Source organism: Streptopelia decaocto (genome assembly GCF_964273445.1).
Source record: "Streptopelia decaocto genome assembly, chromosome: 22".
NCBI lineage: Eukaryota > Metazoa > Chordata > Aves > Columbiformes > Columbidae > Streptopelia > Streptopelia decaocto.
This window is the reverse complement of record NC_138677.1, coordinates 5461454-5484267: the sequence shown is the minus strand read 5'-3', so window position 1 is coordinate 5484267 and position 22814 is coordinate 5461454. Positions and strand designations below refer to the sequence as shown.

Genomic DNA, 22814 nt, shown 5'->3' with positions numbered 1-22814 from the left:
ATGCACCCCAAGAATCTGTGTCTGAGGGGACAAGGGACATGGGGCTTCAGCCCTAGGCTGGTGGCACCCACTGCAATGGGGCTGCCAGGGAACACCGCCGGGATTTTAAGGCAGAAACAGAGCCAGGAGACACCTGTACCAGGACAGGCAGAGCTGCTTGCGGGGTCTCCCAGGAGCTGCATCCCCCGGGGAGCCGGAGTGGGGGCAGGACCCGGGGGGGAGGGCCCGGGGGGCACCCCGGGAGGCGGCGGGGCGGACTACAGGTCCCAGCATGCCCGGTCGTGCTCCGCACCTGCCCGGGGAGCGGCTTTTCTTATCGGCGGGGCCGCGGGAGCGATGTCCGAGGGCCCCGCCGCCGCCTCCGCGCCGGGAGCAGCGCCCAGCGGTGAGTGCGCCCCGGGCCCCCCGTGCACCGAGCCCCCGGCTCTCCCGGTATCCCATCCCCCGCTCCGGGGTGCACCGGGTCCCCGCTGTCATCGGGCGCACTGTCCCCGCCGGTCCCCCGGGAGCGTCACGGGTGGCGGCTGCCGGTGCCCCCTGGAGAATTTACCCCCTTCTCGCGGCCCCCGGCTCCCCCGCCGCTCCGCTCCCACTCGTGGGCTCCCACACATTTCCACGCTTCGCTGCCGAAGCCTTCACCCCTCGCCCAGGATGTCCCGCGTTTGCGGCCGGGGGTCCCGGGGGCCGGTGTGGCCTCAGCAGCGGCTGCCTGGGGAGGGGGCTCGGGTGTGGCTGCGCTTTGGGGTTCCCGGTGCCCGAACCAGGAAGTCTGTAGGGGAGCGGGGAGGGTTTTCCTGCTCTACGGGAAAAGGCTGATGGTGCTGAGGGTGTTTCTGCAGGGGGAAGGGAACATGGGGTTCAGGGAACCCAGGGGCTGACCAGTCTGCCACAAGGGTGCTGCGGGTCACGACGGAGCAAAGGTGACGGAGCTGAGGTCGGGCTGGGGAGCCTGGCAGCGCGCAGGATGAGCTGCCTGGGCAGGAATCCATCCCCCGACCGCCTCGGGTGCGGGGAGAGACTCATTTCTGAGCGCTGCGTCGGGCAGATGCTGCCTCCTGGGGTCGCCTGAGCATCAGGACGGGATGGAACGGGCTGTGTCCGTACCGTTCCCTGCACGACAGCAGCGACGTTCCCAGCCCCGGGGACTCTGCGGGGACTCCTCCGGGGACATCCCCTGAGCTGGGACAGGGCAGGACTGCAGTTACTCCCAACCCAGTGGCAGGATTGAACCACCACCTCATCCTTGCCCTGCACATTGGCCTTGCTGCTCTACAGCCCCCCAACCCAGGCACTTGTGGAGGCTCCGAGCTGCGTCCCCTCCCCTGCCCTGTGCTCCTGCTGCAGCAGCTGAAGGGAAAAAATAGCCAGGAGCGAGCCCAGCGCTGCTCAGCTGCTGCCGAGCATCGGCACCGGCTGCAGGGTGGGGAAGGGGCTTCGGGTCATGTAGGAGAATCATAGGATCATAGAATCATTTTGGTTGGAAAAGACCATCAAGATCATTGAGTCCAACCATTCACACACCCCTGGCACTAACTTGTGATGAGAAACTCATCTTTGGTCGGTTCAACCCTCCAGGGATGGTGACTCCAGCACTGCCCTGGGCAGCCTGTTCCGATGCACCACAGCCCTTTCTGGGAAGAAATTGTTCCCCAGATCCAACCTCAACCTCCCCTGGTGCAACTTGAGGCCATTTGCTCTCATCCTATGCCTTGTTACTTAGGAGAAGAGACCAACACCCTCAAGTCCAGCCTGGCCCCGCTGCAGGACTGTGCAGGCAGGGAGATGTGCAGGCAGGGAGATGTGCAGGCAGGGAGATGTGCACACATGGAGATGTGCAGGCAGGGAGTTGTGCAGGCAGGGAGATGTGCACACATGGAGATGTGCAGGCAGGGAGATGTGCAGGCAGGGAGATGCCTGGGCAGGAGCTGCATGACGACATCGGGCAGGGCAGAGAGCGGCGAGCACAGGCCTGTATGTGCAGCCGGGGAATGGGCTGAACTGGGGTCCCACTTCTCCTGACCCACCACCACCAGCTCCACCATCCTTCTGCTCTCACCCCGCTCCTCACCAGTTCCACTGGGGCAGGTCCCCAGGTCATCTGGCAGCTGAACGCTGGTGGCTGGGGGACAGTGGGGTCCGGGAGCGATGGGAGCTGCTTGTACGTGTCTGAACAAGGTCTGCTGTGGGGAGGATTAATGTACGTGCAGGAGCTGGGCCAAAAGGAGACACAGGGCTCTGGCAACCCCAGCTGAGTGCTGACTCACGGGCCAGGCTCCCTCCCCGGAGCCAGCGGCAGCGCGGGGAGCGGGGCAGCGGCAACCCGGCTCCTCGGCACGGTGGGTCCCCTTCCTTCCCTGGCGAGAAGCGGGGAGGGAGAGGGTGTGTGGATTTGGGGCTGGGGAGCTGTTTTCTGGGAGCACGGTGCAGGACTGGGTGGTCCCAGAGCCGTGGGTGGGGGGCTGCGGGTGTGCTGTGGGTGTCCCTGCTGCCCCAGGCCTGTCCTTGGTGCCAGGGTGGATCTGGCCTCGCTGGAGGGAGGTACAGGGTGGCCTGGCCTGGGTGCTGCGGACGTGACATCAGCCATGAGCACGTGCCGGGTGCCAGGGCAGCGATGCCTTGGCATGAACCAGCCGGTGCTGCAGCCTCCACTGCAGTAGAGGTGGGAACACGGGTGGGCATGGGGGCATGTGGCTTGCACGGGAGGCTCCTGCCCCACGGAGCAGAGGGGCAGCAGTGCCGGCAGTGCCAGCAGCTGAGCCAGGGCGGCTGGAGGCAGCGGGAGAGCTGGAACATGCCGGTTTTATGGCCTGTCACGCGATGTGTTTATGGCTGGGGTGGGATGACCGTGGATGCTGCCCAGCCCTACCCTGGGCAACACAGCAGGTCCCTGCTCCACATCCTGGTGCCGATGGGGTGGAGGATCGCAGGCGAACTTTGCTCTCCGAGGTGGGGCTCCCGAGGGCTCTCACTGGAGCCGCTGGCACCACAGCTGTGTTCACACACTGCTGAGCGGCTCAACGGCCCCTTCCAGGGACCTGCCCACCAGCCTGGGGGAGCAGGGTCCTGCCTGGTCCCTGCGGAGCATCCTGGCGCTGATCTGGATATCACCAAGCGTTTGCTTTGGTGCTGAGTGCCCCACATGTCATAGCGGCTGCTGCAGAGGCTGCGCTGAGCAGGTATGCCGACCCGGCACCATTCCCAAAACCGCCCCACATCCAGCAGCATGTGGAGGATGAGCTGGGACCTGTCTGGGCACTGGCTGTCCCCATGGGCCCCTGTCCCCACAGCAGCCCATGGGCTGGCTGGAGAGTGGGGACACCTGGATCCTGGCCATGATGTCCAGGTCTCTACAAGCCCCCAGGCCTGGCAGATGCTGCCCCTGGGGAGGGCGTTTGGCCAACAGCAAGATGCTAAGGGACATGTAGATGCTTGAGCGTGTGGCTGGGGTGCAGGATGTGTCCGCAGTCCCCAGAACATCACCCTAACAGCTCCTTCTCCCCAGGAAGGGGCCGGAGAAGGGACTCCGCTGCCTGCCAGTGCTGCTCCAGGGAGCCAGGGAGGAAGGTGCTTCTCCCCATGGCAGCCACCCCCCCAACATAACACCAGCCAAACTGGACACCGCGGGCCCACAGGTGACCCCCCCCGACCAGCACCGACCTGCCCATGACATCCAGCCCAGCCCCGATTCACCTGCTGCTGCCCTGCCCCACGCTGGCCCCACATCCCACGTGTCAGCCGTGGGCAGACGCCGCGATGCTGCGACCATCACTGGTGGGTAGAGCTGAGCAGTGCCGGCGGGCAGCCCTGGGGACTGGGCATTGGGATGAGGAGCTGGGGCAGCTCTGGGCTGGTGCCTTGTCCTGTCCCCATTGTGTGACCAGAGCTGAGTCACCGTCCTGGCATCCGTCACCGCACGCTGGCATCCCTGGCTTGCTGTCCCCAGTGCCACACGGACGGGCAGAGTGTGGCCAGGAGATGGCAGCAGGACCCTGCCCGCAGAAAGCGGGGTGTTGAGGGGGGAGCTGGGGCAGGGGGTCCCTGTGTGCCACCCCTCCTGGGGGACCCCAGTCCCCACATGAGTGGCCTTGGGAGCAGATCAACTGGTGGCACCAGCCCAAATGCCAAGGGGACAGATGGGGCTGAGGATTCCATGTCCCTCCCTGGATCCCCTCCTCCCAGGTGTCCCCCACCCTTGTCTGATGCCTGTCCCTCTGTCCCCAGACCTGTGCAGCGGCGATGTCCCCGAGGTGGAGATCATCAGCCTGCTGGGCGAGCAGCTGCCCCGCTACACGCTGCGGGCTGACACCGTCTTTGGCTACGACCACAACGACTGGCTGCATGTCCCCCCCGGCCCCCCAGAGCCCCTGCCTCCCCTCACCCCCCGGCAGATCGAGGAGACCCTGCAATATTTCCGTGAGTGCCTCGTCCTGCACCGCGGGGCTGGTGAGGGCAGCAGGGTGCAGACAGCGGGATGCAGGCAGGCATGCAGGCAGCAGGATGCAGGCAGGTATGCAGGCAGCGGTGCAGGCAGGGATGCAGGCAGCAGTGCAGGCATCACTGGCTGGGCTGGGTGAGGGCCATGAGGGCAGTGCAGGAGCTAATCGCCGCTAACGGGATTGACAGGCTGGATTTCCTCGCCTGGAACATCCCGGGCTAATTCTGGGAGCAGCTTCGTCTGAGCTGAGCCGGATGCTCAGAGAGAGCCACTGTCATCTCCAGGGACCCTCTGCATGTCCCTGATCCCATGCACTGTGCTGTGGCTCCCTGGGGTGGCACAACGGTGGGGGGACAGTGCAGGATGTGCTGGTGGCCCCCGGTGCTGCTGCCCCACCAAGCACAGCAGCCTGGACCAGCCGAGGGGATGGTGGGGTTGCTGCTGCTGGTGAAGCCGTGGGGTGCAGGTGCCTGGGGGGTGACAGCCGCAGCCCCACAGCCAGTTAGGGGTGATGCCTCGTGGCTGTGCAGCGAGGCTGGTTCCCAGCGCGGGGTCGGGGTTCAGCGGGGGGCACAGACGGATTATCTCTGCTTTGCTTCTGCCTCTGGCCCACGTGTGGCTGGGGCAGGATTAGAGTGAGGGGCTGGGGGATGGATGTGGGGCAGCAGGAGACAGATGGGGCTGCAGGGCTGGCCCTGCTGTTGGCCCCGTTCCCACCCTCCTGCCTGCGACAGGCTGGGGACAAACCCTCCTTGTGCCCTCCCCATGCAGCTGCGCCCCTCCCTGGTCAGCAGGCAGTGGGGTGCAGCCCCCCAGCCATCAGCACCCCCTCCCCTGCAGCACCAGTGCAAGGGGTTGAGCCCCAAACACCATTCACTTGCCATGGATTTTAGCAGGACACCAGGCACCCCATCCCCTCTCCGTGGGGACAGCCATGCTTGTCCCTGGGAGCCCCACGGGTCACGTTTCTCCATGGCTCCGGTGCCACTTGCATGTGCCAGCGTGGAGGGGGCTGCACTGTCTCATCCCTTTACCCAAACCATTAAGCTGCTGTCAGAAATAGCCCCCTGTAATCTGCTTGTGCAGAGACACAGGAGACCTGGCCGGAGGAGCAAATCCCTGGGCAGGGGATTAGGAAGAAGCGGCTCCTGCCCCGTCCATGCCAAGACACACACTTTGTGTCCTTGGGGTGCCCGGGGGGTGCCCGGTGAGCTGGCTGGGTCCCTGCCCTCACGCTGCCGTCACCAGGAAAAGCTCTGGTGCAAGGAGGGAGAGGCCGGGTCTGAGGGCGCCTGGCTCCGGCCCCAGCTCCAGGAGGGTCCCAGTGGTTATGGCAGGATGTGGTTTAGGGTCAGGATCCTGGTGGGTGGGAGTCCATCAGGAAAATAACAGCATAGTGAGCTGCTGAGGGGCAGCCCCAGCCTCATCGATTCGTTGATTAGTTTGGTACTAACGAGGAGCCGCACTGGGGCAGGCGATGGGTGCAGGCAGCGCACCGCGGTGCTGCAGCATGGGGTGCTCAGCGCACCCCGCTGCCCTCCCGCCTGCGGGACTTGTGCTACGTGCCAGCCAGCTCCTCCATTATTCAGCACAGCATCATTTATTCAGTTCTCCTGCTTCGGCGCTGCCTCTGCACAAGTGTGGTTATGAGGGATGCCAGCCAGGGAGCGTGGGGCAGCATGGACAGGGCGTGGGGGGCCAGATTTGTGCCAGCCCATGCTCAGAGCATGGGGGTGCTGAGTGGGGCAGGTTGGAGTGGGTTGGGAGAGCCCTTTCCCAGCTCACAGACCTGGCACGTCCCAGCATTGCGCTGGACGCTCGAACGTGCAGGATTTGCAGCGAGCTGTGTTGGTGACAATGGGGGGACCCAGGCCTGGGGATGGGCTTGGGGTGAAGGGTAAGGCTGGTCAGGAAGAGGACAGGGAGCTTTGGCAAAGGCTGTCCTGTGGTGTGACATGATGTGACCATCACGGGGACCCCAGCCCTGCACGCTAGCTGGGTTTAGCGTGAAGGACCTGAACCTCTCCTTGTTCCTCCGAAGGAACAGAAACTGTTTGTGCAGCCGGGGTCAGCCCTACAAAGCTGCTGCTCAGGCATCAGTGACCCCCAAGTGTCCCCTCTAAGCAGCTGGCGCTCAGCACCATCCATGGGGACCCTTGTGTCCATGGGCTGGGAGGCTGAGCAGGACTGTCCTGATGAGTCCTCAGGGCGCCCCAACAGGGAGTCTGGGCCTGGGGTACGTAATGGGGTGCGCGTCTGTAGGGTGTCCTAAGGGAGCCTGGTCCTGGGGTGCTTGGTCCTGGGGTGCGTGATGGGGACTGTGTCCGTGAGGTGCCCTAAGGGAGCCTGGTCCTGGGGTGCTTGTTGTCCCCATGTCCCCAAGGTGCCCGGGGCATTGTGCAGCCGCAGCCGATCCCCGCCGCAGCGGAGCGGGGTGAGCGGGTAACCCCGGGTAACCCCGGGTAGCCCCCGGTCCCCTCCCGGCCCCACCCCGGCCCCTCCGCCCCCGCCCCGCTCCCGCCCGGCACCGCCCCCGGCCCAGGCAGGTGCGCTCGGCCGGAGCGACCCTATAAATAGGGGCGGGAGCGGCCGGCTGGGCTGGTCGCGGTGGGCTCGGCTTAGCTGGGCTTGGCTCCGCACCATGGAGATCTGGAGCAGCCCCGCCGCCTACGACGAGCTGAACGGGAACGCGGAGCCGGGGGGTGGCGGCGCCGACCCCATCGCCCGGGAGCTGGAGGAAGGTGAGGGCGGCCCGGTTCGGTCCGGTGGTGCCCGCGGCGGCCCCGGGAGCGCGGCTGCGGCGGGGCCAGGGAGCGCGGAGCGGCGCTGGGGCTGCTCCGGAGCGGGTCGGGGGGACGGGGGAGCGCGGTCTCTACCCGGGTGGGTGCTGTTGCCCTTTCCCGTTCGTGTGTTCCCCCCTCCCCGCTGCGGGGTGCGCGGGGCTCCATCCCGGGGGAGCTGCTGCCTGGTCCCATGGGGGCCCCCTGGGTCACCCTGAGCCCAGGGAGGGTTGTCACCACTCCCGTGGGATGGGGCGAGGGGTGCCCGCTGGGTCTGCGTGTGCCCATGGGGATGGGGTCTGCCCTTCCATGGGATGCAGATCCCTGAACTGCACTGGTCCCTTCATTATGCCGGATCAGGCCCGCGGATGGGGCGGGTGTTTACATGTTTGCCAGCACTGCAGCCCCAGTGCCTCCCAGGGCCTGCTGCTTGCTCCAACCGTAACGATGCTCATGCTCTAATTATTTCCAATTAACGGCTCAGGGGCCTGATGAGGTGCAGTTGGGGACCCCTGCAGGGAGCAAGCTCTGTTGGGGCATGGGGAGGGGGGTGAGGCTGGGGCTGCGCTTGGCCCCTGTCCCTGCGGACGTGCCTGCTGGCGTGTGTGCCCACCGGGGTGTGGGGCCAGCACCCAGGGCGGTGGGGACAGGATGGGGACGGGGTTGGCAAGTGGGGGCATTGCTATGACAACGGGCACATCATTACACAACCCCAGCTGGGGCAGCGTAATGGGATTTGTGTGGCTGAGCCCTCCTGTTAACCCACTTTGCCTGGCTGGGGTGAATGCCCGTGGCTAGGGATGCGGCCCAGGCCCCGCTCTGCTGGGGGAAACTGAGGCGTGTGACCTTGGGGCAGTCGGACGTCAGCAGGGAGCGATCAGGGGTGACTGTGTGGTGCAGGCAGGGCCCGGGGCTTCGTGCCCACTGCCGTCTCCCTCCTGTCGCGCAGCCCCAGCGTTGCCATCTGGGTGCCTGCCTGGCTCTGTCTGGCAGCTTCTGCAGGTGCAGTTGGCAGGATTGGTGCTGGGGGGACAGACGTCCCCGTCCTTGGGCCACCTCTCCCTGCCAGAGACCCAGATAGCGGTGAGGAGGAGGCAAAGCTTTTGCTGGGACCCAGCCTGATGCTGTAGTGCTGCATCTTGGCATCGCAGGCAGCTGCCTGTTTCTGAGGCAACCTGCCTGCAGCCGCCTTTGCCCCTGGTGCTCAGGGTGCCGATGGCTGCGCTGCTGCAGCTGGAGGGACCTTGGGGTGGGTGGGGGTGCAGTGTCCCGAAAGGATGTGCTTGGCTTTGCCTTGGTCAGCGTCTCCCCGGAGAAACTAGGGCAGGGCTGGCTCCTCGGGGGGAGATCTGGGGGAGGGGGCTGGGGACAGATTGGAGGGGACGCTGCCTGCAGGCCTGGCTCAGCGTGGTGCCACCCACCGCTATATGTACTGGAGTTCCAGCCTGTTTTTTGCTGGAGATGTCACCTCCGATTCTGTCTCTGCCATCTGCCTTTCCCCGTCCCTCCTTCCCGTCCGTGCGTCCTGTGGCGGGGCTGGCGCTGTGTCTGGGTTGTGGTGGTGGGTGCAGTGAGGGGGGATCTTACCTGCTGCCCCAGGGATGTGGGCAGGGCTGGGGGGTGAAGTGGGAGCACCGTGTTTCCTGTGATGCTCTCATTGCTTTGAGCATCCCTGCTGCCCCTGCCCCACGCCATGGCTGGTGCTGCTAAGCAGGTAAAAGGTCCTTTTTGGTGGCCAGTGTGGAGCAGCTTTGTGCCACCTGCAGCAGCCACCTCCTGTTCCCTCTGCCGTGCAGCCCTGGGGGTTGCGATGGGCAGTGGTGACACAGGGCAGGAGGCAGCGGCGGGACAGAGCTGAGCAATGCAGGGGTTCACCCTTCACCCTTCTCCCCCAGTCCTGTGCGCTGAACGGGTGGCCAGGATCACCAAGACCTACCATGACATTGATGCAGTCACCAACCTGCTGGATGAGGTATGTTGGTGCCCTCCCTGCGCACGGGCTTGGGCTGGGGGCTGGTGGGACCCCGGGGATGCAGGGATGGGTGAGGGAAAGAGGGGACAGAGCCGGGGACGGGCCCTGGCTGACACAGACCTACCCCTCGCAGAAGGAGCGGGACCTGGAGCTGGCAGCGCGCATCGGGCAGTCCCTGCTGAAGCAGAACCGGAGCCTGACCGAGCGCAACGAGCTCCTGGAGGAGCAGCTGGAGCTGGCCAAAGAGGAGGTAGCGGTCCCTGGGTGCGAGGTCCTGGCCTCGGTGACCTGGGGATGGATGTGGTGGCCGTTTGCTGTGGAGTCCCAGTGGCCTAATGGATGAGACCCTGGATGGGGGATGCAGTGATGACCAGGGGGCAATGGCAGCACGTTGCTGCCCCATCTAGAAGGAGGAGTGCCCAGACCTGCTGAATATGTTGAGGCCTCGCAAGCAGGAGCTAAACTGCAACACTGGGGGAGGTGGTAAGAGGTGACAATGTCACCCCACATCCTCCATCGAAGGCTCGCTCAATAATCAGGCCTGACCCACTTCTGAGGCGAGTGCTGCCTCGCTGCTAAGGTTAAAGGCAGAAAAAGCTTATTGCCCTGGTTAGAGCCTCGAACCATTTAGGGAGCGCTAGGGTGAGACTGAGGTTGGACTCCATGATCCTGAGGGTCTTTTCCAACCAAAATGATTCTATGACTGACACATGTCAATGCACTGATGCCCCTTCCCCTCCCAGATCGCCCAGCTGCGCCATGAGGTCTCCATGCGGGACGACCTGCTCCACTTCTACACCACCACGACGGAGGAGAGCGAGCCCACCTCCGCCACCTCCACGCCGTGAGTTTGAGGGTCCTTGTCCCACGGCAGCCGCGGGTCCAGCCCCACAGAGCTGGGTCGCTGCAGATGCCTGCCTGGGAGCTGGGGGGGTGGGCAGCCCCATCCTGCCCGCACCGCGGGTGCTCAGCGCCTTCCCTGCTGTCCCCAGGCTGCGCCGTCACGAGTCCTCGCTGTCCCTGCACCAGTACTTCCAGTATGACACCTTGCAGCAGAAACTCAGGTGTCTGGAGGAGGAGAACCAGAAGCTTCGCATGGAGGTGAGTGGAGCTGGCTGGTGGGACCCCCCTCCCCATCTCCCCATGCCCCCCTCGCTGTGGGAGACCCGCGCTGGCCCTCGGGGAGGCTGGAGGTTCCACCTGTCACCTTCAGCCCCTCCAACACTCTTGCCCAGGCCACCAACATCACAACCGAGACCTCTCAGTACGAGGACCAGGAGCAGCAGCTGATGATCGACTGTGTGGAGCAGTTCTGTACGTGGGGCTGGGCCGGGGGCGCAGCTCCTCAGTGGGGCGGGGGGTCTGCAGGGGCTGGGGCGCTGTGCTCTGGCAGTGACGGAACCCCGGCTTTTCCCCAGCCGAAGCAAGCCAGCAGGTCGTGTACCTCTCGGACGAGCTGGCGCGCAAGGCGGAGGACGCGGCGCGGCAGCAGGAGGAGATCAGCCAGCTCCTGGCGCAGGTGGCCGACCTGCAGCACAAGTGCCGCGCGGTGAGCGTTCCCCCCGTGCCGGGGACATGCTGGGGGGTGCACGGGGGGCCACAGCTGCCTGACCTTGCTCTCTCCTACCCCCAGTACGGCTCGGAGGTGGAGGAGCTCCAGCAGCACCTGGCCGTGGCCAAGGAGGTGCAGCAGCAGCTGCGGACGGAGGTGAGCGCGGGGAGGGACCAGCGGGGGTGCCCTGGTTTTGGGGGGGTCCTGCCGTGCCTGAGCTGTGCCCCTGCCCGCAGCTGCGGGACCTGCAGGAGAAGTATGCGGAGTGCGGGGGGATGCTGCAGGAAGCCCAGGAGGAGGTGAAGAGCCTGCGCAGCCGCAGCCTGCCCAACAGCACCGTCAGCCGCTACGCTGCCCCCAGCCTCCTGCCCGTGGTGAGTGGGGGGTGCGGGGAGCCCTGGGGGGCTCTGCTCCCCCTCTCTGCTTACACCTGGTCCCCTGTGTCTCCAGGACTCACTGGCAGCTGAGATCAAGGGGACGATGAGAAAAGCGACAGACAGCTCCTCCTCGGACTACAAGTGAGTGCTGGCATGGGTGGCTTGTGCTGGGCCAGGATGGGGGGCCCGTCCCTGCCTGGGGGGCCCATCCCTGCCCGCTTCCTGCCCACAGGAGCTATCGGCGTGTCTTTGAGACAGTGAAAGCGGTGAACCAGGTGGCCAAAGCCAAGTCTTGCTCTGAGTCTCCCCACAACACACCAGGCTCCAAGCAGTTGTCGGCTGCTCCTTCTGGGGGGGCCAACACCCCCCCCACCGGCTGCTCTGGCTCAGAGAGCACCCAGTGAGTGCCACAGTGGGGGGATTGGGCTGGGTGGGACGGAGCTGCTGCCCCTGCGAGGACCTGGGGCATTGGCAAGAGCTTAGAATCATAGAACAGTGTGTTGAAGAGACCTCCAAAGCGCATCCAGTGCCCCCCCTGCCATGACAGGGACATCTGCACCAGCTCAGGGTGCTCAGAGCCCCGTCCAGCCTGGCCTGGGATGTCTCAGGGATGGTTCATCCACCACCTCTCTGGGTACCTGGGCCAGGCTCTCACCACCCTCAGGACAACAATTCCTTCCTCATGTCCAGCCTGAATCTCCCTCCTTTAGTTTAAAACCATCACCCCTTGTCCTGCCTCAACAGGCCCTGCTCAAAAGTCTCTCCCTACCATGTGTTGATTGCATCAGGGCGTTAATCAATGCTGCAAGCCTGGGGCAAGGGGAGGGCAAGCGCAGCAATAAGGGGATGGCACAGTGCAGGACTGTGGCCCCAGCGCCCTGACACTGTCCCCTCTGGCAGGAGTGAGGGGACCCGCGAGGAGCCGCGGGCGGCCCCGGGGCGGCAGGACCTGGAGGCAGCGGTGCAGCGGCTGTCGGCGCGGCAGCAGAGCCACGGCTCGCAGGAGCGCTCCTTCTTCGAGGTGGAGCGGGAGCACAAGCTTTGGCAGCTGAGGGATGGGGAGAGCTCCAGCGGCTTCCTCACCCCCAACGAGAGCATCATCTCCACCGGGACCCACTACTCAGGGGGCTCAGAGCTCACTACCGGCTCCGGCTTCTCCCTTGGCTCCCTCACCTACTTGCCCGACAAGCTGCAGATCGTGAAGCCCCTGGAAGGTGAGGGGTGGAGGGGACGTCCCTGTGTGCGAAGCTGGAGATGCTGGGAGGGTCCTGTACCACCAGCTGAGCCCCCCCGCTGGCTGTGTCCCCCCAGGCTCTGTGACGCTCCACCACTGGCAGCAGCTGGCACGGCCCAACCTGGGAGGGATCCTGGTGCCCCGTCCTGGGGTGCTCACCAAAGACTTCAGGCAGCTGGACATTGACCTGGAGGAGGTCTACAGCCTCAACGACCTGGAGGAGGATGATGTGGATGCCAGCTCCTTCCAGCTGCTCCCTACCTCAACACCCACCAAAGCCAAGGAGCGCCCTGGGGGTGAGCGTGGGGCGAGGGGGCGGAGGGGACGTGGCCCCCAGGATGCCCATGTCCCCCAGGACTCCCATGTCCCGCTGCCCCTTGCACGCCCCCGCGCTGTCCCCTCTTGCAGCCTGTCCCTGCCACCCCTCTGTCCCCGCGGGGATGCTCCGACTGCAGCTGCACGGGGGCTGTTCTGCAGCCGTCCTGGGGGGGTGAACCCCTGTGCTCGCAGCCCCCTCCTCTGAGCAAGCACTGGACCCAATGCTGCTGGCGAGGTGTCCCCTGCATGCAGCTTTCTGCTGGTGGTGGCAGCTTTGGCTTTCCTGTCTCCCCAGAGCTCTGTCTTAACCCATGATGTGCCCCCCCCTTCCCTGTTAACCCAGTGTCTCCTGTCCCTTCCAGTGTTCCTCTCTGTTAACAACCTCCCCCAGACCCCGTCTACCTTCACCATCACCACCTGCCACATCCTCCACCCCACCACCGCTCTCACCACAGTGACACCCAGGTAAGGTGTGTGGCCCTGCGCTGCCTGCACCGCCCCCAGCCCCCGCTGTCTCCCCCCAACCTTCTCCCCCCCCCCCGCCTGGCTCCGTGCAGCTCAAGGAGAAATATTTGACACTTAACGTCCCTGGCTGTGGCTGCTCAAGCAGCGTGTACCCAAGGCTGTGCACCCCCCGGGGGACTGGGACCAGCCCCCCCGGCCTCCGTGCTGCAGCACCAAGCCTGGGCTCACCCTGGGGCAAGAGCAGCGTTTGCTCCCGGTACTGATGGGGAGTTGCTGTCCCTGCGAGCAGACATGGATTTTCTTCTCCCTGGACTTGTGCAGGAACCAGGACCTTTCTCTGGGCAGGGGCCAGAGCCCCCCTTCTGCTTAATGAATGAGCAGTGTGGCTTAGCACTAATGAGTCCCTCCAAGGCTTGTTGATGGTTGGTGTGAGCTGAGTTCACTATGAGCTGCGTTTACTGTTAGACGAAAACCCTGCATGTTTGGAAAATACTCATGGAGCAGCAGCTGTGTCCCATCCCACCCTGGCTGCCTGGGAACTGTGGGGGCCCTGGCTGTGCCCCCCCAGCATTGTGCCATGAGCTTTGGGGTGTTTGGCTTTTGCAAGCATGGGAATTTAATGTGTATACAAAGAAGGAAAGGGGGTTCCTGCTCTGCCGGAGCCCCCCATGGCCCCTGCAGGGCATCCCCCAGGTCAGTCCCCCCGCTGACCCGCACCTCTCCTGTCTCTTCCTTTCCAGTCTATATAACACCGTCGTGCCTTCTTGTGGGCCCCTTGAGGGGCTGAGCGCCCGCAGCCCCTTGCCGGAACAGTCTTCCCCTGTGTCAGCACCTGGCCACGGACCCCCTGACACCCCCATGGGACTCATCAGACTTTTGCTGGTGCGGGGCATCTCTGCCTCCGTGCCAGGGACTGGGTCATGCTGGGTCCCTCCACCCCCCTCCCAGTTCCCCCAGCATGCTGACACGCGACCCTTCCCCGTGCTGGGGGGGCAGGACAGACCCCAGCATCACAGCAGCATCTTCAGCTTGAACCTGGTGGAGAAACTGCGGCGCCTGGGGCTGGACAAGGTGGTGGCCAGAGGGGAGATGTCCTATGCCCGGGGAGAGCGCCGGGGAGCCAGGGGAGCGCTGACGTGAGCCTGTGGAGCCCATGAGTGTGGGACAAGACGCATTTCATCCTCTTCATCACCTGCCCGTGGGCAATTGGAGATGGGACGGGATTTCAGCTGCAGGGACATGACCCCGCGGTGCTACTCGGTTCCAGAACGACGCTCCCTGGCCCCCTATTATGCTGTGTGGGGTGATGCTGTGGGGGAACAGACCCTTCACAGGAGCTGGTTGTTGGCAATAAAAACTGTTCCTGCTTCTGCTGAGCCCGGGAGAGGAGTGAGGGGCTGCTCAGCCCTTCAGGGGCTGCTGCAGCGACGGGCGATGCTCAGCCTGGGCAGGGCTGGTCCTGAGGGGACCCTGGGCTGAATTCTAAAGGGAACAGTGGTTTTAAACTCTTTCCTGCCCATTGAATAGCAGCGGATGCCCAGCTTGGGGGATGCCTGTAGAAAGTATTTCTCAGGGTGTAGCTGTTGTTCCCCCAGCTGTGTCCCTCACCCCAGGCTGTGCCCTGTCCCTTGTTGAATAAATGTGAAGTCACCAAGCGGCTCGTGTGCCGTATCTCCTGTCGTGTCTCTGCCCCACGTGCCCTGGCAGCGCTGGGGACAAATCCTACGCGTTTTTCCCCAGCTTTTCCCAGCAATACTTGAGCAGCAGCAGCTGTAGTGCCAAAGCTTTATTGTGCCGCGATGTGCACCGAGCGTGCCGGTGCTCGGCGCGGCCAGCACGGCGGCTACGCGGCTTCGCCCGAGTCCTCAGCGCTGCGGCGGCCGAAGTCCATCCAGTCGGGGTAGAAGTGGTCGTGCAAAGCCTCTGTCTCCTTGTCCCCGTGCCCCAGCTCTGCCAGGGAAAGGACAGCAGGTCAGAGCTGCCCTGAGTCATGGGGGGGCCAGGATGTGCCTTATGGGGCCCCCCCGAGGACTCCCCACCCGGTACCTGTGAAGATGTGGGGCAGGAAGCGGGAGATGAGGTGCTGCTGCTCCCGGGACAGGGACTCGGGCCAGTCCCGCTGGATCAGGCTGGTGGGGGGGCGGCGGGCGTCCCCCGCAGCGGCCGGCACCGCGGGCCGGCACAGAGCGCCCGTTGTCATAATGGTGAGGATGAGGATGGTGCAAACCTTCACCTTCATGGCTCTGAGACTGCGCGGGGATGGAGAGCGGAGGCTGCAGCCCCTGAACGGGGGTCACCTGCTGAGCCTGCGGTGAGGGCGACCCGAGCAGGGTGCTGTGCCCCAGTGTCCCCTCCGTCCATCCCAGTGGTCCCACAGTCCCCTCCATCCCTCCCAGGTGGCTCCCAAATCCTCCTCACCCATCCCTCACATCTGGTGCCCGAATTCCCCCCATCCTTCTCACCCAGTTGGTCCCCAAGTCCTCAGCCCCCCCTCCCGGCAGGTCCCCGTGTCCCCCCGGGACTCACCTGCTGGCTCCGGGGTTCGCTGGCGGCTCTGTCTGGGCAGCCCCTGCTCAGCCCCGCTTTTAAACGCACGGCGGCCGGCACACCCTGGGGCGGGAACACGGCTGTGCCCATACGGACACACGGCTGTGCCCGTACGGACACACGGCTGTGCACGGACACACAGACATGGGTACAAGGACACACACACAGAGACATGGACACACACACACGGACACGACGACACAGACATATGGGCTTCTAAGGCTCCACGTTTACGTAAATGTAAATGAGAGTATATATAATTATGTATATTATATAATATGTATTATTTATTTATTATATATGTATATTATATAATATATATTATTCAATATTATTTATAATATATATTATTTATAATATATATTATTCTAATTATATATTTATATATATATGTAGAGAGAAAGCTAAAAGATCTAGACAGAGATGCAGATGTAGATAAAGGTGTATATGTGTGTAGATATATAGGTGTGTGTGGGGGGGTGTGTATGTATGTATAGAGCTAGACGGAGCTCTAGAGCTGGCATATGTGTGTGTGCGCACGCACTATAGAGACATGCGCACATCTGTGTTGATATGGATGGAGACCAAGTGGTGCGCGTGTTCATGGTTTCACACATACCGGCATATATCTGTGTGTGTATAGATGTGCATACACGTTTACGTGTGTATATGTGCATACACAGTCACACTCAGGCTTTATACACACAGCTTCACACACACACACACACACACACACACACACACACACACACACACACACATTTACCACTGGGGTCAATTGTCCCACAGAGTTTCCAGCCACAGAAACATATATGCACACACAGGTGTGCCTATATAAATATATATATATTTTATATATATTTATATATATTTATATATATTTATATATATTTATATATATAAAAATATATATGTGTGTATATATATTTATATATATAAATATATATGCATATATGTGTGTATATATATATATGTATACACACATAACTATATACACATACATGAATCAAGACAGATACATAAAAGGTACACTATATTTATTATGCATATATGTGTGTGTAAATAATATATGCACATGTATCTATATACCTATGCCTCTGTGTATGTGTATAAATATATCTATCTATATATCTATATGTATCTCTATATGTACGTACATGTGGATATGGATATAAAGACACATGTGTGAGGTATGGACACACATGGTGCTATTGACAATCTGCGTGGCCATTGTCCCCGTCACTACACGTATGCATGGGGTGACAGACCCCGGAGCTGGGGACACCCAGTAACACCCGGGTGACGTGCACAGCGTCCCCCACTAAATCCCCATCTGCTGCCACCGACCTTTTCCTTCACCATCAATCCTTCCTCTTGCCCACATTTACCCTCATCTTGTATTTGCAGAGAACATTTGTCTCGTTCCTTCAATAAAACAGGTGTGAGTGACATCCTGGGGACACTTCACTGTCAGCCGGTGCCCCGGTGCTCACAGAGAACGATCCCGCTGCTCCTCAAACAGCCCCAAAACAAATGGGCTTTGAATGGGCAGGAGGCAGCGGCGCCCGGCACCTCCCCATCGATCGCTCGCTCTGCAGAGTGGTTTTTTTTACAAGGAACAAACAAATTGTTTTGCAATTTCTAGCTTTTAATGGCTCAATCCAGGGCAAATGAGCCATCAGGGTGATGGAGACACGGTGGTTCGATGGGCTTGGCCCTTTCTTGACGCAGGTTTGGAGCCGGACCCGCAACTGCTCAGTGTCTCCAGCTCTGGTTGTGGCTTGACCTGGACGACCCTGTGCCCGCAGCATCGGGTCCTGGCTCAGGGCGCTCAGAAAGGTCCCAACGCAGGCAGGGAAGTGACATTTTTGGAGCAGAAGCAACCTGGGGACGGTGCTGTGTCCCGGGGTAACTCCCAGCCACCCTCCCCGAGGCGCAGGAAGGGCACAAGGGCGTCTGTGCACTCAATTCTTTGCTTAATTGCAGCAGTTTGGTTTCCGAGAGCAAAGTCTCGCAGGAAGGCAAACGGCAGCAAAGTGACCCGAGTGCTCCACGGCAGCACGTGGAAAAGGGGGGGAAAGTCAGGATCACTGCAGGCAGCCAGTGAAGAAACAAAACTCAATTCTTAGAAAGCTGCTAGAAGTGTGAGTGGTCACCCAGGCAGCGCCCGGTGCTCCTACCACAACACAGGGCGAGTGACCTCCCCAAAAGAGCCCAGCCCGGATTTAATTCATTGCATGTACCCATAACAGTAAAGGGTGTTTCACCCAACAGCACCAGCAGTGCTGAGCCAGTGTCACCGGTGACAGAGCACAAAGCACTTCGGCTCTAAAATGCAATTGAATCCACCAAGGAAACGCTTTTGAAAACCGTTTTTATTTAAATAAGACTTTAAATACATTAAGCATTAAAAATGAAACCAAAAATCTGTTACTTCACAGGGCATTAGGCAGGTTGCTAGTGACACGTAAGCTCTGCGGCTCTATCTACAATGGTATCGGTTATATTAGTCCAAAATTGATCCCTTGTCAGAAGTTTAACCCCAGGTAAGGGTTCCTTTGGGTACACCAGCCCGGTAGCTCGGGGCTCACGCGGTACCAGCACCTGCCAGGCCTGAACTGCGACATCCAGCCTCAAAGTCCCTCTTCGGTCACTCCTCTTGTTCAAAGTCACGCGTCCCCATGTCCCTCTGCCACCAGGAGCTGCCCAGAGAGAAGGCACCATGGCCCCAGGTGGTGTCACAGCTCCCACTCGGTGCCTCGCTCTGTCGGGGACCACGGGAAGCACCAGAATTCCCATCCACGGGGCTGGAAGAGCGGCTGGACTGCGGAGCGATCCGGGCAGCCTGACAGTCCCTTGGCTTAACTCGGAACATCTGGTTACTTTTGGCTTCAGGCTGGACCACGCCAAACGCCCGATTTACCTCTGTTAAATGAGGGACAGCAAGACGAGATAGCATGGGCTCGTGTCAGTTTATTACATTACTGAATTACACTAGTCCAGACTGAACAGTGGACCCAAGATCGTTACATTACACAAACCGGCTGGTTTTAAACTTATGACAAGGGAAAGGTGGGAATTTCATGGTAAGGAAATCTTCTTGCATAAAGCTTCAGTGAGCCACAGGCACTTAAAACCCATGGACTTTCAGCTGGTCGTCTTTAGCCAGTCCAATCTGCAAGAAAGAAAATGCACTTTGCAGCACGTGGAGGCAGACAAGCCTCTGTGAGCAGCCACACAGACATGGCAAACTTCTGCTCCCCCCTACAGTATGGAATAGAGATTAGATTGCAACTTCAAAATCTTGCTGGATGGTATTTGCCTCAAGCAAGACTTTCAAGAAGAGCAGACAGAGCCTCCTCCATCAGCCTGCTCTTTTAACACTAAGAAAATTAGAACCTGTATGCTCATTAAAACAGAGACTCGCATTCAGTTTAAAAATTAGCTAACGCATGTAGCAGCCTAAAAAAATCCTACCTCCACGAGGAACTGGCATATGTTCTTGCGCTGGTCACCTTGCAACTGAATCACTTCTCCATATTCAGGGTGTTCAATTACAGTACCATTGCAGGCAAATTTCTACAACAAAGAAAAAAGCCTCCTTTAGCACGACATAAACCACAAACGCTGCTCCCAGGTGCCACCACAGCCCCCAGAGAATCCACACCCCAGCACCATGGGTTTCTCCAGCGGCCTCCCCGCAGCACCCACCTTTTTAAAGGCTTTCACCAGTTTCTTTTTATCGTAATCATCCGCGATGCCCTGGACTGTGGTGAGGGTCTTCCTGCCGTTCCGCTGCTGGATCCTTATATGGATGTAGTCCTCAGTGCCGGCGGGGAGCAGGTCATCACCCTTACTTGCATCAGCAAAGGGGTCTGCGGAAAGCGCCCGTCACACCCCGCCCCGCTCCGTATTGGCCGCGCAACCCACCCGTCACACCCCGCCCGGCTCCCCATTGGCCGCCCAGCCCGACCGTCACGAACACGACCCGCCCCTTCCCGCCTCCCCCACCCCCCCCCGCGGGACTGACGCAACCGGCCCCTGGAATAGCAACTGCGCCACGGGGCGGGGCTGCCCCAGGGCGGGGCCGCCAGGCCGCTCCCCCACCCCGGCCCGAACCGGCCGCCGCACAAAGGGCCTCACCGAAGGGTTGGAGGTTCTGGATAGCGGACATACGATACGCTTCCCTTCCCTCGGCGGAGGCTGCGGCGGCGGTGGCTGCGGAGGCGGCGGCGGAGGCTGCGGAACGCGACGGAGCGAGCGGCTCTGGGCGGGTGATGCTCTCGCAGCGGCGGCTGGAGACGCTATCAGGGGGGCGGGACTGGCGCCGCCCGCTTATATACCGCCTCCGTGTGACGCAAGCACGCACGGGAAGCGAGAGCGGCGATTGGCCGCCGGGCGGGGCGTCACGCCGCACAAACGAGCGCGGCCGCGCCCCGGCTGGCGCGAGAGGCGCGGGCGCATGCGCGGTTGAGGCCCAACCTGGGGGGGGACGGCCCCGCGCGGGGCGGTGCATGCGCAGTGCGGCGGGCGGCCGGCGGGGCCTGGGGCCGCGCTGTGCCCGGGCCTCGGGGACCCCGCGGGGCCGCCCCGGCCCCGCCGCCCCCGGGCCGCCCCGCGGACCTCGCCGCGGCCTCTGCCCCCAGAGCAGCCCGCTGGGCCCGGGCAGCCCGGGCTGCGGCGCACGGGGGGGGAGACCGTGGCGTGGGGCCTGGTTCCCGGAGCGTGTGACAAGCGACAGGCGAAAGCTGCGGGAAGGCTGAGGGGATCGGAGGGATCACCGGGACCCACGGGGCTCCCGCGGGGGTGGGAGGCGTTTGGTCGCCGGCCCGTGTCCTGGGAGAGGCTCTGCCCGGCAGGGCGGTTCAGCTCACAGTGACCAAAACACACGGTAATGCCCCAAAATGCACCGTAATGCCCCAAGTTATGTTTCAAAATGCACAGTAATGCCCCAAAACACACAGTAATGCCCCAAGTTGTGTTTCAAAACACTCAGTAATGCACCAAAATGCACAATAATGCCCCAAGTTGTTTCAAAACGCACAGTAATACCCCAAAACACACAGTAATGCCCCAAGTTATGTTTCAAAATGCACAGTAATGCCCCAAAACACTCAGTATTGCCCCAAAATGCACAGTAATGCCCCAGGTTATGTTTCAAAATGCACAGTAATGCCCCAAAACACACAGTAATGCCCCAAGTTGTGTTTCAAAACACTCAGTAATGCCCCAAAACACTCAGTAATGCCCCAAAATGCACAATAATGCCCCAAGTTATGTTTCGAAACACACCGTAATGCCCCAAAATGCAAAGTAATGCCCCAAAACACACAGTAATGCCCCAAGTTATGTTTCAAAACACTCAGTAATGCCCCAAAACGCACAGCAATGCCTCAAAACACACAGTAATGCCCCAAAATGCACAGTAATGCCCCAAAATGCACAGTAATGCCTCAAAATGCTCCGTAATCCCCCAAAACGCACAGCCCAGGGGTGACGCTGCCGCGATTTGGCTCTGGCAGGCCGGGTTTGGTCGCTGAGCCCGGCACAGGCCGGTTGATCCACCCCGAGCATCACGGCGCTTCGGGTGCGACTCTACAAGGTCCAGCCTGAGCAGACTCAGACCCAGACTGGAGTCTTAGACGGAGTTAGACGAGCTTTGAAGGTCCCTTCCAACCCAGCCTAGGCTCTGGTTCTGCACAATGCAGAGCTGGCGGGTGAACATCACATCCAGCCCAAAGATGTCCTAAAAATACACTGAAGCCCCAGATATGAAGAACAGTAAATCTACACTATTAATAGGGTCAAAAGCCGTATAGATCCAGAGCGTAAACCCCCTGGGAGCGGGTTATTGCTGTAGACGGAACGGGAATATTGTCCCCAGGGAGTCATGGGTTTATTACATTGTGTATTGGGCTGCAGATGGTTCATCTCGGAGCCTGTCGGCTCCTTTCAGATCTCCTGCTCCCACCATGTAGGTGTTCCTGCCAAGCTTTGGGAGCCATCTCTGAAATGCTACGTATTTTTGACAGGTTATTGGCATCTGGGTGTGCTGCCATCTGTGGGCCCTGGCAGCCATTACAGGGCTTAGGTGTTGCATCATTCTTGGGGGTTTTATTTAAGATAAAGGCAAATCGTCTATCTCGCACTAGGTAGAAGGGATAATTTGTGTTGCTGTATTTCAGTGTCTCTCTGGTGTTTCTAAAGCATCTGAAGCATTTGAGATTTACAGTGCACCTTTCTGCTGGAGGCGTTTCAAAGTCTTTAATACAGCAAAGGGACTTTATTGTATTTAACACTAAACACTTGAACAGAGTCAACGGTACCTCCTGTCTTCTGGTGGCCCGCTGGTCCCACGGCTGAGCCAGGACACCTCTGGGAGTCAATTTATCAATGTCAGTGCAGATTCGCAGTGTCCGTATCACATCGGGGTTTTTTTTCCTCGCCACTGGACCCCCAGAGCCATTGGTGAAACACCAAAAGTGGCGAGTGTGTGTCATTGGTGTCATTGCCATCGCTGGCGACGGGCTGAATGCCATCAGGGAAATGTTAATGGCAATTTTCAGAGCTGGATTCGGAGCAAGCACCTGCTCAGCTTCGGCTGAGCCCCCTGCACCCTCCTCAGCTCTGTCCCTTGGGTGCTCGGTCCCTACCTGCTCCTGGAGGTGCCGGATCTCGGGCATTCGTCGCGCTCCCCACGAGGTGGCAATGCTGATCTCCTTTGCAAGAGCCTCTCAGCGGCGAGCACCGCGTTGCTGCAGGTTTTTTTATGCCCAGAGCCCGGCAAATAACCATCTCCCCAGTCTGAACGCTGGCCCTGTGCACAGGACAGTCCCACGGGGCCGTGACAATGCCCCATGAGCTGCCAGGTTTGGTTTGGGCTCGGCAGGAGGAGCAGGGAGGGCTCAGAGCGGTTGGTGACACCCGCGATATCGTCCCTCAGTCAAAGACCTGGCCCTGTGGTTGTGCTTTGGTGGCTTCTGGAAACCATCTCGGTGGCACACAGGGACCACAGAGGGTCCCTGCGAGGAGGAAAGGCACCAATAGCAAGGGCAGGGCTGCCCAGCATCTCTGAGACCCCAGGGTTTTGGGGGAAGTGCTCCCACGTGCGCCAGCCTGGGGTTGCTGCAGGTC

General features: G+C 61.1%; 3 protein-coding genes across 3 annotated transcripts; 1 reads left to right on the top strand and 2 right to left on the bottom strand.

Moving 5' to 3' along the window:
* Nucleotides 1–7076: 7076 nt before the first annotated feature.
* On the top strand, nt 7077–14746 carry HAP1 (huntingtin associated protein 1; the record flags this gene model as incomplete). Its single annotated transcript, XM_082071115.1, has 15 exons — nt 7077–7176; nt 9111–9187; nt 9321–9437; nt 9931–10031; nt 10180–10288; nt 10423–10501; nt 10606–10736; nt 10821–10895; nt 10976–11113; nt 11190–11257; nt 11349–11516; nt 12017–12330; nt 12428–12646; nt 13031–13133; nt 13874–14746. 15 exons carry the CDS (start codon nt 7077–7079, stop codon nt 14271–14273), a joined length of 2199 nt encoding a protein of 732 aa, XP_081927241.1. The 3' UTR covers nt 14274–14746.
* Nucleotides 14747–14976: 230 nt separating this feature from the next.
* Nucleotides 14977–15372, bottom strand: LOC309449070 (gastrin/cholecystokinin-like peptide; the record flags this gene model as incomplete). Its single annotated transcript, XM_082070981.1, has 2 exons — nt 14977–15083; nt 15180–15372. The coding sequence occupies 2 exons, from the start codon at nt 15370–15372 to the stop codon at nt 14977–14979; spliced, it is 300 nt and encodes a 99-aa protein (XP_081927107.1).
* Nucleotides 15373–18037: 2665 nt separating this feature from the next.
* On the bottom strand, nt 18038–19991 carry EIF1 (eukaryotic translation initiation factor 1). The gene is made up of 4 exons (XM_082071047.1): nt 19824–19991; nt 19392–19555; nt 19158–19259; nt 18038–18855 (listed from the first exon to the last, which is right to left on the bottom strand). The coding sequence occupies exons 1-4, from the start codon at nt 19852–19854 to the stop codon at nt 18811–18813; spliced, it is 342 nt and encodes a 113-aa protein (XP_081927173.1). The 5' UTR covers nt 19855–19991; the 3' UTR covers nt 18038–18810.
* Nucleotides 19992–22814: the final 2823 nt, after the last annotated feature.